This window comes from Diabrotica undecimpunctata, chromosome 7 (assembly GCF_040954645.1).
Source record: "Diabrotica undecimpunctata isolate CICGRU chromosome 7, icDiaUnde3, whole genome shotgun sequence".
In the NCBI taxonomy this organism is placed as follows: domain Eukaryota; kingdom Metazoa; phylum Arthropoda; class Insecta; order Coleoptera; family Chrysomelidae; genus Diabrotica; species Diabrotica undecimpunctata.
The window spans coordinates 34593580-34607777 of record NC_092809.1 but is presented as its reverse complement, the minus strand read 5'-3'; the positions used below and the strand labels follow the sequence as shown (position 1 = coordinate 34607777).

General features: G+C 32.9%; 2 protein-coding genes across 2 annotated transcripts in view; one reads left to right on the top strand and one right to left on the bottom strand.

The window, feature by feature from the left end:
- Positions 1-265: 265 nt before the first annotated feature.
- On the top strand, positions 266-691 carry LOC140446327 (DNL-type zinc finger protein-like). The gene has a single exon (XM_072538868.1). It carries the CDS (start codon positions 266-268, stop codon positions 689-691), a length of 426 nt encoding a protein of 141 aa, XP_072394969.1.
- Positions 692-11488: 10797 nt separating this feature from the next.
- Positions 11489-14198, bottom strand: part of Dok (docking protein homolog) — a 29149-nt gene continuing 26439 nt past the window's right edge. The window contains exon 3 of the mRNA XM_072537045.1: positions 11489-12395. Coding sequence (XP_072393146.1) covers positions 11618-12395 — 778 coding nt within the window. The 3' untranslated portion in view covers positions 11489-11617. The remainder of the gene's footprint in view (positions 12396-14198) is intronic.

Sequence of the window (14198 nt, the reverse complement as noted above, 5' to 3'; positions counted from 1 at the left end):
CATATTCGAGATATGGTAATAATAAAGAAAAGTTCATATAACGGAAAATTGTATTTTTGCGCATATTTCAAAACCCTGTGCAATAATCCTTGTATCCGCTTATGAATTTTATTGTAACTAACTTCTCCCCTATGATTTGAAAATTTTAGGTTAAAGTCAAAAATTTCATCATTCCACTTTTCTTGTGAAAGTTTAATTTAATAATTATTCATAAATAGACGTATTTGTCTAATTTGCAGTAATGTTTTCAAGATCCATTTCTACTATGTTATGTCGTACCATCAGGAAATCGACGTTTCAAACTGTAAATAATGGAATAAAACACTCACATCCCCAACCACCAAAGTTCCTAAGACATTGTACTACATTTATTCAACCAAAGTGTGATTCTATTACGAATAAAGCACAACCTATTGGAAAAGTCGAAGGAAAACTATTTTTAGGCTACAAATGTAAAGTTTGTAGCACCAACAACAGCCATTTTATATCTAAAGTAGCTTATGAAAAGGGTGTTGTTATTGTGACTTGTGAAGGTTGTAAAAACAACCATTTGATAGCAGATAATTTAAAATGGTTTACTGATCTGGAAGGAAAGCGGAATATTGAAGAAATTCTAGCTGAAAAAGGCGAAAGTATTAGGAAAGTCGATTTGGAAAGGTGTATAGAAGTCATTAAAGAAAGCGTGAAATAAATTTTCTTATGAGTTTGTTGTAAATGTGTTTATAACTCCAAACTGTGATAATTGTTTTAGTTAATATATACATTCAGTGTGTTTTCTTTTTATTTATTTCTATTACTTCCATATAGTTTCTTAATATAAAGTAGTGAAATCAGGTAGCAATCAAAAATACTATTTTTTTATTGGTTCCCCATTTTGCTTATTTAAAGTACGCCTTAGCGTGTTTAAATTTAACTTTCAACAACGCATGTGTTTTAAAGTTACCATGGCAACATCAAAAGCGTCTTATGATTTTTGTGATATTAAAGGTGATTCTGGTTTACTATTCAATGTTAGAAAAAATTTTTAAGCAATATACAACCAGTAAACACAATTAATCTTACGTGACAGATTGCAAATTAATTTTTGTTTTTCTTATTTCAAATATTTAAACTATTTGAAAACAACCAACTCAAACTCCTAACGAGTCTACTGAACAAAATCTATGAAACTGCAGAATTTCCTACAGATTGGCTAGTTTCCACCTTCATCCCTCTCCCCAAAAAGGCAAATGCCACCAGATGCTCTGATTACAGAATTATAAGCTTAATGAGCCATGTACTCAAAATCCTTCTTTCTGTTATTCACTCTCGCATATATAGAAAACTTGAAAAAAACATTAGCAGTGTTCAGTTTGGGTTTAGAAGCGGACTGGGAACGCGACAGGCCCTATTTTTTATATAAGTATTGATACAAAGAGCTCGAGACGTAAATTGCGAAGTCTACGCATGCTTTATAGACTTTGAAAAAGCATTTGACAAGGTGCAAAATCAAAAATTATTTCAGATACTGAAAGAATCTAATATTGATGACAAAGATTTACGCCTAATTAAAAATTTATAGTTACAGCAAAGGGCAACTATACGAGTAGACAACGAAACCTCAGAAGAATTCATGATAAAACGGGGAGTACGTCAGGGCTGCATTTTATCACCGACCTTGTTCAATACTTACTCGGAAATGCTGTTCAGGGAAGCTATTGATGGTTTAAGAGAAGGTATAAAAATCAATGGTGAAATCATAAACAATTTAAGATATGCGGACGATACGGTTTTGATTGCTGATAAAGCGGAGGATCTGCAAACATTAATAGACCGTGTAGTGGAAGCCTGTGACAGATACGGCATGAAATTAAACTGTAAGAAGACCAAAATTCTTGTAAGTAAAAACGACGTAATACAGCACCAATTCACAGCTAATAATGAATCCTTGAAAATAATCGACAAAATTACATACCTTGGATGCAGCCTAAATAAGGAATGGGACCACTCACAGGAAATAAGATGTCATATAGAAAAGGCGAGAACTGTCTTCAATCGCCTCAGGAAGATTTTATGTAATATGCACCTGAACATTGATATAAGAACACGAGTCTTGAGATGTTATGTATTTTCTACCCTTTTATATGGAGTCGAAGTCTGCACCTTGACGGAGGCAACATCCAAACGATTACGCCTTCGAAATGTGGTGATACCGCCGCATGCTCAGAATTTCCTATATCCATTATGTTACAAACAACACCGTGATACAACGTATGAATAAAGATCTGGAAATTATGCGTCTCGTGAAAATCAGAAAGATGACATACTTAGGGCATGTGATGCGCAATGGGAAGTATCAACTAATTCAACTAATTTTACAAGGCAAGATAGAAGGCAAAAGATCTCAAGGGCGCAGAAGGACATCGTGGTTGAAGAACATCAGGATCAGACAGTGGGCAGGAATGACTACCATACATCTATTTAGAGCAGCTGTCAACAAAGTTATATGGACCAACGTGATTGCCAACATCCACAGAGGATAGGCACCAAAAAAAGAAGATGAAAATCAATCTTACAGAGATGCTCAAAAAAATTTTGTCACAGTGCTTATTGAAAACAAACCGGCAACATTTGAAGTCGATTCTGGTGCAGGATTTACACTCATCTCAGAATCAAAATTTAAAGAACTATACCTTGATTTACCACTTCAAAAACCTGATATTGCATTTAGATTATATACAAAAAACCCAGGGAAAGCAAGAACAATACCAATATCAAAATAAAATTTCAACAGAATAATTTTATGTACCTAGTTCCTAATGAATTGGGCTTCTTATTAGGGCGTTGATGGATAAGACATTTAAACATTAACCTTCAAGATATCGATAGTTCAACAGAAATCAAACAGACATGACACCTTCCTCAAAATATCACAATATTAAACTGTCAGCTTCTTGTCTTAATATAATCACTAGATGCATATAATTTATATGAAACAGGGAAAAAATCTAGAGACAAATTAAAAAGACTAATAAATGAACAGTTGAGTTAACTTGGGATCAATTTATCAAAATAAAATATTTTAGTTGTCAAGGTGTTTAAATAGTACATTTGACTTAAAAACGTTGGTGATATTATGGTGTTGTAATAGCAATTTATTATGATTAGACCTTCTGTCATATGTTTTTAAGTCATAACAGGCAATTTATATTTCCCTTTTGATCTGTTTTCCATAACACTAATCAAATACTCACCCTTATTATCGAGGGCTCTTATTTTTCCTAGATATTGTCATGGTAATTGCAATAGGTCATACATGAAAACGTTTATTGGACTGAATTGTTCACATTTCTCTGGCCTTTATCCTACTGATAAATGAACTCAAGCAAAAGAAAACTCCTCAAACAATTATATGGTGGGTGCTCAATAAGAAAGGAGTTCCCAGACATGTATGAAGGAGTAGCAACAGGTGTGGGAGGGACATAAATTTCATGTGAAAGTAGGGTTGTACCAAGGATCAGTGATTATAATAGTCGTTATTTTATTCTCATTAGTGTTGGAACAGCGAAACTACAGGGTAACATTTCCTGGTGCTTAATGTATGCTGATGATGTACTGTTAGTAGGAAATACCTAAAGGGATTTAGAACATAATTTGGAACAGTGGAGACAACTTCTTGTGGAAATACATTTAAAACTTAGTGGAACAAAAACAGTATTTTTAATGTTCATTTAAAGATGGAGTTACAACAAATAAAATGATAATCTTGAATATGTTGCCTGGGTGAGTCCATTTCAAATAGGTAAAAGAAATAAGAATAAGACTTACTCACAATATATTTATTCTACCACAAACGACCGGTTTTGCATACTATAATTTGCTATGCATCTTCAGGTCTTAGGTACAATGGTAAACTGGTAAAGAAAGAAATCAGACAAGATTCTGATAAGTAAACATACCAAACTTGGAAAACCCTTAAAACTCAACATTGCTACCTATAAAGATCGTGGCATATTATCATGAACGTTGCGTTTCCCGTCCGTAGCGTTTAGTTACCGAAAAATTTAATTAAATGGTTTTAAAACAATTCACACTGTCTGGAACGTATCGTATCAGACACCTTACGCTTCCGTTCAGTATATTTGAAAACAATATTTTACGGATGCCGACCGCTACGGAACGAGTCGAAACCTGTTGGTAAGGATAATGTGAATTCGGAGTCCGTCGTTTTCCCCTCGTATTTAGGTATTTGTTTGATTTTGATACAGAGTATTTAAAAAAATAATTTTCGAGGCTATTTTGTCATTTATGCATGTGTTTTCATTGCTTTGTAACAATTAAACACGGATGTGATAAACAATTAGGACTTTTGCACGGAAGTGATACCTCTTCTTTTTTTTTTTTTAAATACTCTTTGGATTAAGTTAAAATGGATTTCGAAAAATTAATTGTACTCGTACGCGGTGAAGAAATTTTATATAAATACAATGATAAATGCTATCATGATGCAAATAAAAAAAATATTTGGAAAAGCGAGAACACATCTTCACCGCACCAAACTGAAACGTTCTATGTATGAAAATGTGAACGCGCAGTCCAATTGCTGGACTGGGATGATAATATGCCGCGACCTTAATGCTAGATCCTTAGCAATAGAAGAAAGAATCATAGAGATGGGAGCAGAAATGTCGAAAATTAAATGGGATGTGATAGGCGTTAGCAAGGTAAAACAACGCGGGTAAAGTCTGAAAAAACTGAAATCGGGTCAGTGTTTTATCAGGTGGTAGTGAAACTATAGATACCTTGTGCTGGCTAATTGCGGAGAAGACCTTCAAAATCTAACGAACAAAATAAAACATCAGTATGGATTAAAACTCAACGTTAAGAAAACTAAATATATGATAGCAAACAAAACTATATACAGGATGACAGTATAAAAGTCGGAGATGCCACACTGGACAGAGTAGAGAAACTCGTGTATCTCGGCATTAATATCAATGTAAGCTGGGATCCAACCGTAGAAATTAAAAGCCGTATAGAATGAGCCCGAGCCACTTTTGTAAAAATGAGGAACGTACTTTCCAGCCACGATCTTAGCATTGACCTTCACGTTCGAATGATATGCTGCTATATATTTCCAGTGCTACGGTATGTAGTATGGACCCTAAGTGAAGCGATGCTTAACAGCTTGGAAGCCTTTGAGATGTGGTTATATAGACGACTACTACGAATAAGCTGGGTCGGCAGAGTTAGAAATAAGGAGGTCCTTAGACGCCTGAATCAAATGACACAACTGGTCAATATAATAAAGAGATGCAAGCTGGAATACTTCCGTCACATTATGAGACACTCTGAAAAATATAAACTTTTACATCTGATCATTCAGGGAACCAAGGTAAACGTGGTCCTGGTAGAAGATCATGGCTGAAAAATCTAAGACAATGGTACGGAAAATCGACATTATTGTTTAGAGCTGCTGTCAATAACGTCACAATAGCCAATATGGTAGCCAACATGATATACAATGATCGATAACGGTCATGGAATTAGAAAAGTGAAACGGAAACAACGGGAGGCTTTGACTTTTTCGTATACAGAAAATAGCATTATAAGCAGTAAAAAGTTTCTCTACTACAGTAGCATCTTTAACCTTAAAATTACGTGGAAGATATAGCTTAAAAATCGTACATATCGACTGGCAGAGGTAGACCACCTACACGATGGATAGACGACGTCAAAAGAATAACTGGGAATTGGCTGCAGTAAGCTCAAGACCGAAAAATGGAAGAAATTAAGGAAGGCCTATGTTTAACTTTGGATTCAGAAGTCTAGGAGTTGCTCCAATTAATTCCAAGCATAAGTTCAAATGGTTCAGACATGTTTAACTTCAAAACATACCCAATAATAATTGCTGATTTGTAAGTTCCTGAGAGCAGTAGGATAAAAAAATCAAAGATCTAGGACATGTCGGTAAACGGGATTAATATTGGTATGACCCAAGATAGAAACTTATGGAGAAATTTAATTAGAGAAGCCCACCCCGCATAGAAATAAACATTAATAAAATGATAATGATGAAAGGAACACAAACAAAGAAAGGTTTAAAAAAACATAGATGATTGAAACAGATTGTAAAAATGTAGTTCTTTATTTCAAGTACATTTTAAGTAACATGGCATTTTTATTACTACATATTACAATTATGGTTCTTATCTAAGCCAAAAATTTGTTACATCTTTGGCACATGTGAATGGTTTTCAATGTAAGTTGGTGTGAATAGCTTTTAGTATATGTACAGGATTGAAATATTTTTGTTATTGTATACTTTCTGCTAGCTTAAAATAAATAAAAATTGAAAATATATAGAGGGAAATATAAACACAAAAACTGAAAATGGGTGGAAAGAAGAAACATAAAAATGAGATACTAGGTCCGTTCCGTTGTTTTCTGGTGTAGCACCAGTTCCAAAAAAGTGTAGAAGTGCTACACAAGTTGTTCCTTGGCAAGGTGTAGTGCTACACCACTCTGTTCAACTGAAAAGTGTAGCAAAAAAGTGTAACACTAGGTCGATAAATCTACACCTGCTTCTGATAAGGGTGATTATCTACACTCGTTACACTCTTCTTGCTCAGTATCATCAAACCGAATTTGTCAACTGTTTAGCGGTCAGATGTGATTGTAACATTAAAAAACTTTTAGCAATTTTAAAAACTAAAGTAACTACGAATTTTTATTTAATTTAATTTTTTATTTTGTTGTTTCTTTTAAATTGAGATGATATTTTTATTTCATCACTCATTTTTATCATTTTTTTTTAATAATACCTAGCTAATTATAATAAACTTTATTTAAATTAAAGAACAAAAATCGAAAGTAGAGGAAAACAAAACAAAAACTCTAGAGATAAGTCGTAAAATAACCTTACTTAAATCGCAACTCAAAGGTTAACTACACTAAACGTTTCTTTGTTTAGTGTCACAGCCATGATTTTCGTTAGACATTAGCCAGTGTAGCTTACACTCATTTACACTCGAAAGTGCTACACTAGAAAACAAAGGAACTGACCTCTAAATATTGGTTTAACCAGTTTAACTTTCAATTTGAAACATACATAAATTATTTGACAGTTGACAGATAGGGTTAGATTAGGTTTTCACAAAGTCTGTTTTAGTTAAGATAAGGCGGCAAAATTAAAAAAATTAGAATACAAACTAGTGCCTGCAAACTTTTATGTTTCTTTTTGTACAGATACTATAAGCTCAACATTACGGCATCTATATTCCCTATGTAAAAGCAATTTTGCAGCATATGGTAGCACAAGAAATCATTAAAGTATCATCTGCTATAAAATATCATGACTTAAATAAAAACAACTGTAAACATTTTTATTGGTTGTTCAATAGTTTGAAGGCATAAATAGAATTGTAAATGTTCAATCTAACTGCACAAACTGTCATAACAGTTTGTAAATGGTAAAATAATGTTACAAAAAGTAAGTAGTGTTTAAAATACTGTTATATTTGTATAGAGTGGTTTTCATACATATTCAGACAATTGGACGGGTTTTAGTACATATTACCAAAAATATAAAGAACAAGTAAGAGGAATGTTTATCAAGCAAATAGTGTTTTCAAAATAAAATAATCGTTGCCATAATTGCACTGCTCAGACAGAACTTGTTCAAATGCAAACTCAGGTAGTATATATTGGATTTATACCGGTATTGTGCAGAGAATAACCAAATTGTTCTCTGTCTAGTGAGCTGATAATTTTTTTAAAAGTTTAAAGCACTTATGTTCCATACCAGCACTCTTAAAGTTTTCTTTTCAATGATCTCTCTCTCGATAGATCTCTAAATCTAATGTCATAGAACTGTATTTGAATGAATAATTTTTTTTATTTGTAGAAAACACAAACAATATAGGAATGAACTGAATGAGAAGTGTTTTATATGAGATATTACTTGCCATATAATCCTACCAGATTGAACGGAAAGATTAGATCATTTTCTGCACAGTACCGGTCTAGCACTACAAAAAGGTCTCAAAAGAAAAAAAAATCTTGTATGGTATGAAAAACACAATATTCGTTACGGTACATACAAAATATATACTAATGAGCACAATGTTTTTAAAATGTTACATATGAACATTTTTCAAATAACTTTATTAAAATTTAAAGTGGTAAACCAAATGTTTTGCGAAATATTTAATGTTTATATAATAATATTTACTATATTTATTTTTTTAATAAAAATACAAAAATAATAAGGCACTTATTATATCAATACTTATATTCAAATACAAAAATGTGATGGAATTGTAGTATCACATTGTGGAAAATGTCGTTTGGTAAAGAAATACCAATAATAAAGAAGTATTTATAACAGTTTTTAATTTTCATGTCAAATAAAGTTGACAACTGACTAAAAAAAGCAGTTAATTGTTAAACACATTTTGACAGTTGACATACTTTACTGTCAAACATATTTAGGTCTAACTCTCCGATTGGTATCTCTTTAAATAAGATTGAGAATTTTAAAAATCAGGTTCACTAAAATTAGTAGCTAATTTTATAAATTTTTCTCATATATAATATCAAATTGATAATAATTTCGTTAAACTATATAGTCAGTACATGGAATGTTTCTTGAGGCTTTCTTTTAAAAGAAAATATCTAATAGTTTCTTCATAAAAATTTTTACTTTTAGAAGTAAAATTGTATAAAAGTTGAGTTGTAAGAGATATATAATTGCAGAGGGAAAATATACTGCTATCACTCTTATTATCTTCTAAAATGTGTAAAATATATATAGACAAATTAATTGATAAAGATGGGCTTAACATGTCTTAGCATTTAATTGAGATAAGTGAACGTTAGAACGAACAAACAAGCACTTTTATGTAAAAAAGCATAGTTGTTCTTTACAGTCATATGCACAATTTAATTAAACAAAAAATAAAACGTGACCACAAAAAAAATTGTTTTAAAATATCCTTCTCTTTGTTATCTGGTTATCACATGACAAAGTAGTGACGACACTGGATTATGGGAAGGTATTAAAAAGAAGCAGGTGTTGCTTGTTGATACATTTTTAGTATTCAAAAAATACTAGAATTAGCAGTAAATTAAAATGTCCGATAAATAAAGACATAGAATGATAACAGTAGATTTAACAATCATTTTTACCAATACTTTAGTGCAGGGGTGCTCGAAACTGTACAATTTACGATTAAAATCTTTTGCATTATTAGTTAATTTTCATTTGCATCATATGCAGATAAGGGAGCGAACGATCGCCAAATAACACACATGTGCGGGTCTAAAACGTTCCTTAAGTCATTACTATCGTGTGCAAAGTCTACAGGTCTGGACTCGCCAGTAGAGATTGTGTTAAAATTTTAGATAATTGATTTCATTCAAGATATAATAATTGACTATATATATTGTTTTTGAATTTAAGGTTGTAAATGTTTTTCTACAAAAAATTCGGATTGTTGCACTAGTGAAATACACGATACATGTAATTGTGTTGGAGCTTTCTTGTGCTTCAACTTCTATGGTTTCGTAGCTTTGTCCTTAACACCTGAATTAAAAAAAAAATACAACCCTAAAATCAGAGCTTGGACAGTTATAGATACTCCCTGTAATTCGCCCAACCTTCAGCAGGTGAGTATGTTCTCTGAATGAAAAAAGATGATTAAAAATACTTAATAAAATTCACTGACGATAAAAATTAATTCAATTTTGTTCCAACAACGGCGAATGAGAATCTCAAAGAGAAAAATTCGGTTAAAAAAATTTTGCCTTTTCTCTCAGTTCTCTCAGTTTTAATTTTCTACTACTACCTTATGAGGCCCAATATGGGCTGAAACTTGTTGCCAGAACAAATAAAACTTTTAAAGCTAAAAGACAGGCACCAAGAAGAAAGCTATTTTCGTATTTCAGTTCAAATTATTTCATAAAATTGCACAGGCTGCATAAGAAAATTGGACCTCTACGATGACAAATACGTTATACTCTCATGCATCCTATTAACATTGCTATAAAAAACATCCATTTCTTCTCATTTCATAAAACTTAAAGTGTTTTAATAATAAAAGTTCAGTCAGTGTTGGTCTTTCGTTTCATCACTTAAATTTGACTTATAAAAATACCGTCGCTAAAAATACTCTATTTGAGCGACGGTATGGAGTAAATCACGAGAATTCTTTCTATTGAATACTCTTAATTGCTTCTTACATACCCGTTGGTGTAGAACTTCTGATTTTGGTGTCAATGTTTTTAATTTCATATTTTTCTGATACTTTTTGTCTTGTAAACACTTTAAACCGATTTTTAAGTCGATTCTGATATTAACTCTAGAAAATTGCTGTCTTTACACAATTTTACAAACTCCAAACACCCTGGTTAGTGAATCGGTAATTAAATACCGTGAGTAAAGTGCACAGGTATGGATTTGCCAATTGAGATAGTGACGACATTTTAAATAATTGATTACTAAGTAATTTGTTTAAATATACAATAATCGACATGTCCGAAAGAATAATTCGCATTAAAATATTGAGTATCAGTCATATTATCACTCTATCTATAAAGAAATTATTACATTTTATATTTCATTAGATTTTCAAACCTAGACAAGAAATATGCGGCAGATGCCTTAATCTAATGTATATTATTAAACACTACATATATAAGACAACATATTTCTTCTTCGTTCATAAAATTAAAAATATTTTTAGAATAAAATCCTACTCGGTGGAGTCCTATAGTTTTTGACCTGTTGTTTCACCACCTAAATTTAATTTATACTGTTCCTTCTTTATTTGTATTCTTTATTTTCAGTCTTCGTAATTGACTTCGATATTTCCATTGCCGTAGAACTTCCTTTTTGGTGTGTAAACGTTTTTTAATATATTTTTGTTATTTTTTGCATACATTTTGTCTCATATCCGTGTTATTCTGATTTTAAGCTCCACTATTCTATCGGTATGTCTTTGCACTCTTTTATTCTCCTGATACTATATCTAAAAAATTACTGTGTTTAAACAGTTTCGCAAACCCCAAATTAGTGTACATATTATATTATTTTTGTAATATTAGTTTTTCTTCGCATCATATGCAGATAAGAGACCATAAACTCGGTGCATAATACGCGTGCACAAGTCTAAAACGCTCTCCGATTGGTTTTTCGGCCGTTAAAAGCCGTAATCAAAGTGAACAGGTTTGGACTCGCCAGTTGAGATTGTTTTAAAATTTAAGATAGTTGATAAATAATTCGTTTCAGCTAACAGTATTTAATAAATTTATTATAACTGTCAAAAGTTATAAGTGTGTTACTATAAGTTATCATTATTTCCACCAATAGGGACCATATTCACTTTTTCTTGATCGTTTCCGATAAAATTTCACGCTCGAGTGTTTCGGCACCCCTGCTGTAAAGCACACAGACCTATCTCTTTCAGATCTCGCATAAATAACCCAACTTCTCGCTTATTTTTTTATAAAAATAAAAAAATCAATCAAAATATTTATATTCTAATACGAAATTGAGTGAAATTACCTGTTTGGCACATTTTTTAAAAGCAATCGTTTTTAGTCTTAATTCCTTACAGTCTAAAAACCGAATTTTTGACTAGACTCGTTTTGGTTTACTGATGACGGCATAAGCTTCTTCGTTGTGAAACTGGTGGTTGACCTTATCGTCGTTTGGATCTTTCTTGCCTTGGTTTTCTTCGGTGAAGCACTGAACTTCGTCGTACTCGTTATACGAAAGAGGTTCTGATACTGGGTTAACTGGAACTGGAAAAACTTGCTTGTACGGCGACTTAGAATTTATTTTGCTCGTTGATCCGAAGTAGTTTAGCTTGTCGTACGTGTCTCCGGTATCTACTGGTGTATTTTGTGTAATAATGGTAGGAGCTAAAGGTTTCTTTATGGCTTCTTTCTGTTTTTTTATCTCCCCCCAAGACATGTAGTCTTCTTCTTCGGCAATTTGTTCCGTGTGGTCTGGGGCGTCAATACCAAGAGTTTGCCAGGCGTTGTTTCTGTATTCTATTTCGTCGTACTTCTGAATCGGCTCATACGTAGGATCTTGTTCTGGAAGAGGCTTGCTCAACGGTATAAACTTTCTAGGAGGTTTGTTCGGTTTTACACTTTTCAACGAAAACGGGATATTCTTAGACTCAAGTTCGCTACTAATGCTACTCATTTGTGACAACTGAGATTTACTGGATATTGATGAGTCTGATATGGATTGCAACGATGGTATCGTGGGGGAGGGCACTAACGGAGTTCTAGATCTCGGTGCTAATAGCAACGCTGCTTGGAATTGATCTTCTCCACAGTCTAGAAGAGGAGACGTTTCACCGGAGAGCAATTTTTTCATCGATTTCATCTTGGTTGCTAGACACCTAAAAAAATAAACAATTGGAGTAATGTTACGGGGTAACAATCGACACTCAGAGCTGTGTAATTCCTACTTTAAAAGTAATTAATAATTACAATTACTTTTTTTCGTTTAATTGTATTTAAGTACTTTTTTCTCAAAGTAATTTGTAGATGTAATTGAATTAAAATCTATAAAGGAATTGTACTTTGTACGATTATACGTAATAGCGACTCATTTCAATTCACTCAAACAAGGCGTTGTGCTTTAAACAGTACTTAGTTAGACGGTATTAGACGGTAAAATTCGTCATGATATTCCACCCATAACGACATAAAAAAGCAAAAAGTACTCTCGGCTTTTTGACACAAGCTTCTTAACAACAAACCTGTGTTTGCCGATATTTTCATTCATTATATTGTATTATATTTTTCGTTTTCCTTATTCTCGCATTGGTTGTCATCGCGGAATCCGTCCTGTTCCGAGGCATAACCCATCTCTATGAGCAAGTTACCATAGACAGAAATTACAATAAACGAAGAAGTTCACATAATCAAGAATAAGTACAAAAAACACTTGAAAAACTAAATAGCAGTAAAGCTGTAGTTAAAGATGAGATACCAAATGAATTGTTGAAATCTGGCAATGACGGAACACGCTCAACCCTGTTTGGATATCTGGCGAGTATACTACAAGGACAAAGATCCGAATATTCCGATCAAATGTCATGTGTGTTCTACTTTACGGATGTGAAACCTGGAAAGTAACAAACACCCTCACAGACAAACTGCAGGTCTTTGTTAACAAATGTCTATGAAGAATTGTTCGTATATTCTGGCCTAACACCATCAGAAACGAAGATCTGCTACACCTGACCGAACAAAAGAGGGTACAAAATGAAATTAAGTCCAGAAAGTGGGGTTGGATCGGTCACACACTCCGAAAAAATAGTTCCAGTATCGCAAAGTCTGCCCTAGAGTGGAATCCCCAAGGGAAAAGAAAAAGAGGTCGCCCAGTACAAACTTGGAGAAGATCCATCATGGACGAGATAAGAGGCCAAGGAAAGTCTTGGAATGAGGTGAAGGCCTTAGCGCAAAATAGAACCCGATGGCGCGTTTTCACTGAAGCTCTATGCTCCACTTAGAAGTTCAAGAACCTTATATATATCTGGCAATGACGGATCAACTGACAACATTAATTAACAAGATTATAAGACACAATAAAATACCAGAAGGATGAAGGACAAGCGAGCTAATCTCAATCATAAAACAGATTACAGAGAAAGCATTAGAATTCAGTAGATCCGGATTCCTATGTTTGATCGACTTAAAGAAGGTATTTGACAGAGTAACGCTTAAATATGTAGTATGTCTCTTGTATAATAAAGAGATCCCGCTGGGTATTATAAAAACAATTGAGAACGTCTATCAAAACAATCATTTAGAAGTCAGAATAGATAGACAGCTTACACAACCTATAGATACAAGTAATGTAATACGACAGGGGATTCACTAAGCCCTATCCTATTCAATCTAATAATGGATGAAGTCCTAAACAGCCTCAATAAAGGATGAGGATACAGAATGGGAAATAATAAAATTAAAATTATCTGTTACGCAGAAGATGCAATATTGGTAGCCCAAAATGAAGATAGCCTTCAAAGACTACTTCACAGATTTAATACAAGAGCAAAAGAATTTAACATGGCGATTTCAACTAGAACAATAATTATCAGTAACGAACCAATTAAGATGTAAACTGGAAGTCGATGAAGCAAGCATTGAACAGGTAATGGAAATAAAGTAGCTAGGGATTACACTGTCCAGTT

Coding starts and splice junctions, on each gene's coding strand:
- LOC140446327 (XM_072538868.1), top strand. CDS start 266: ATGTTATGTCGTACCATCAGGAAATCGACGTTTCAAACTGTAAATAAT.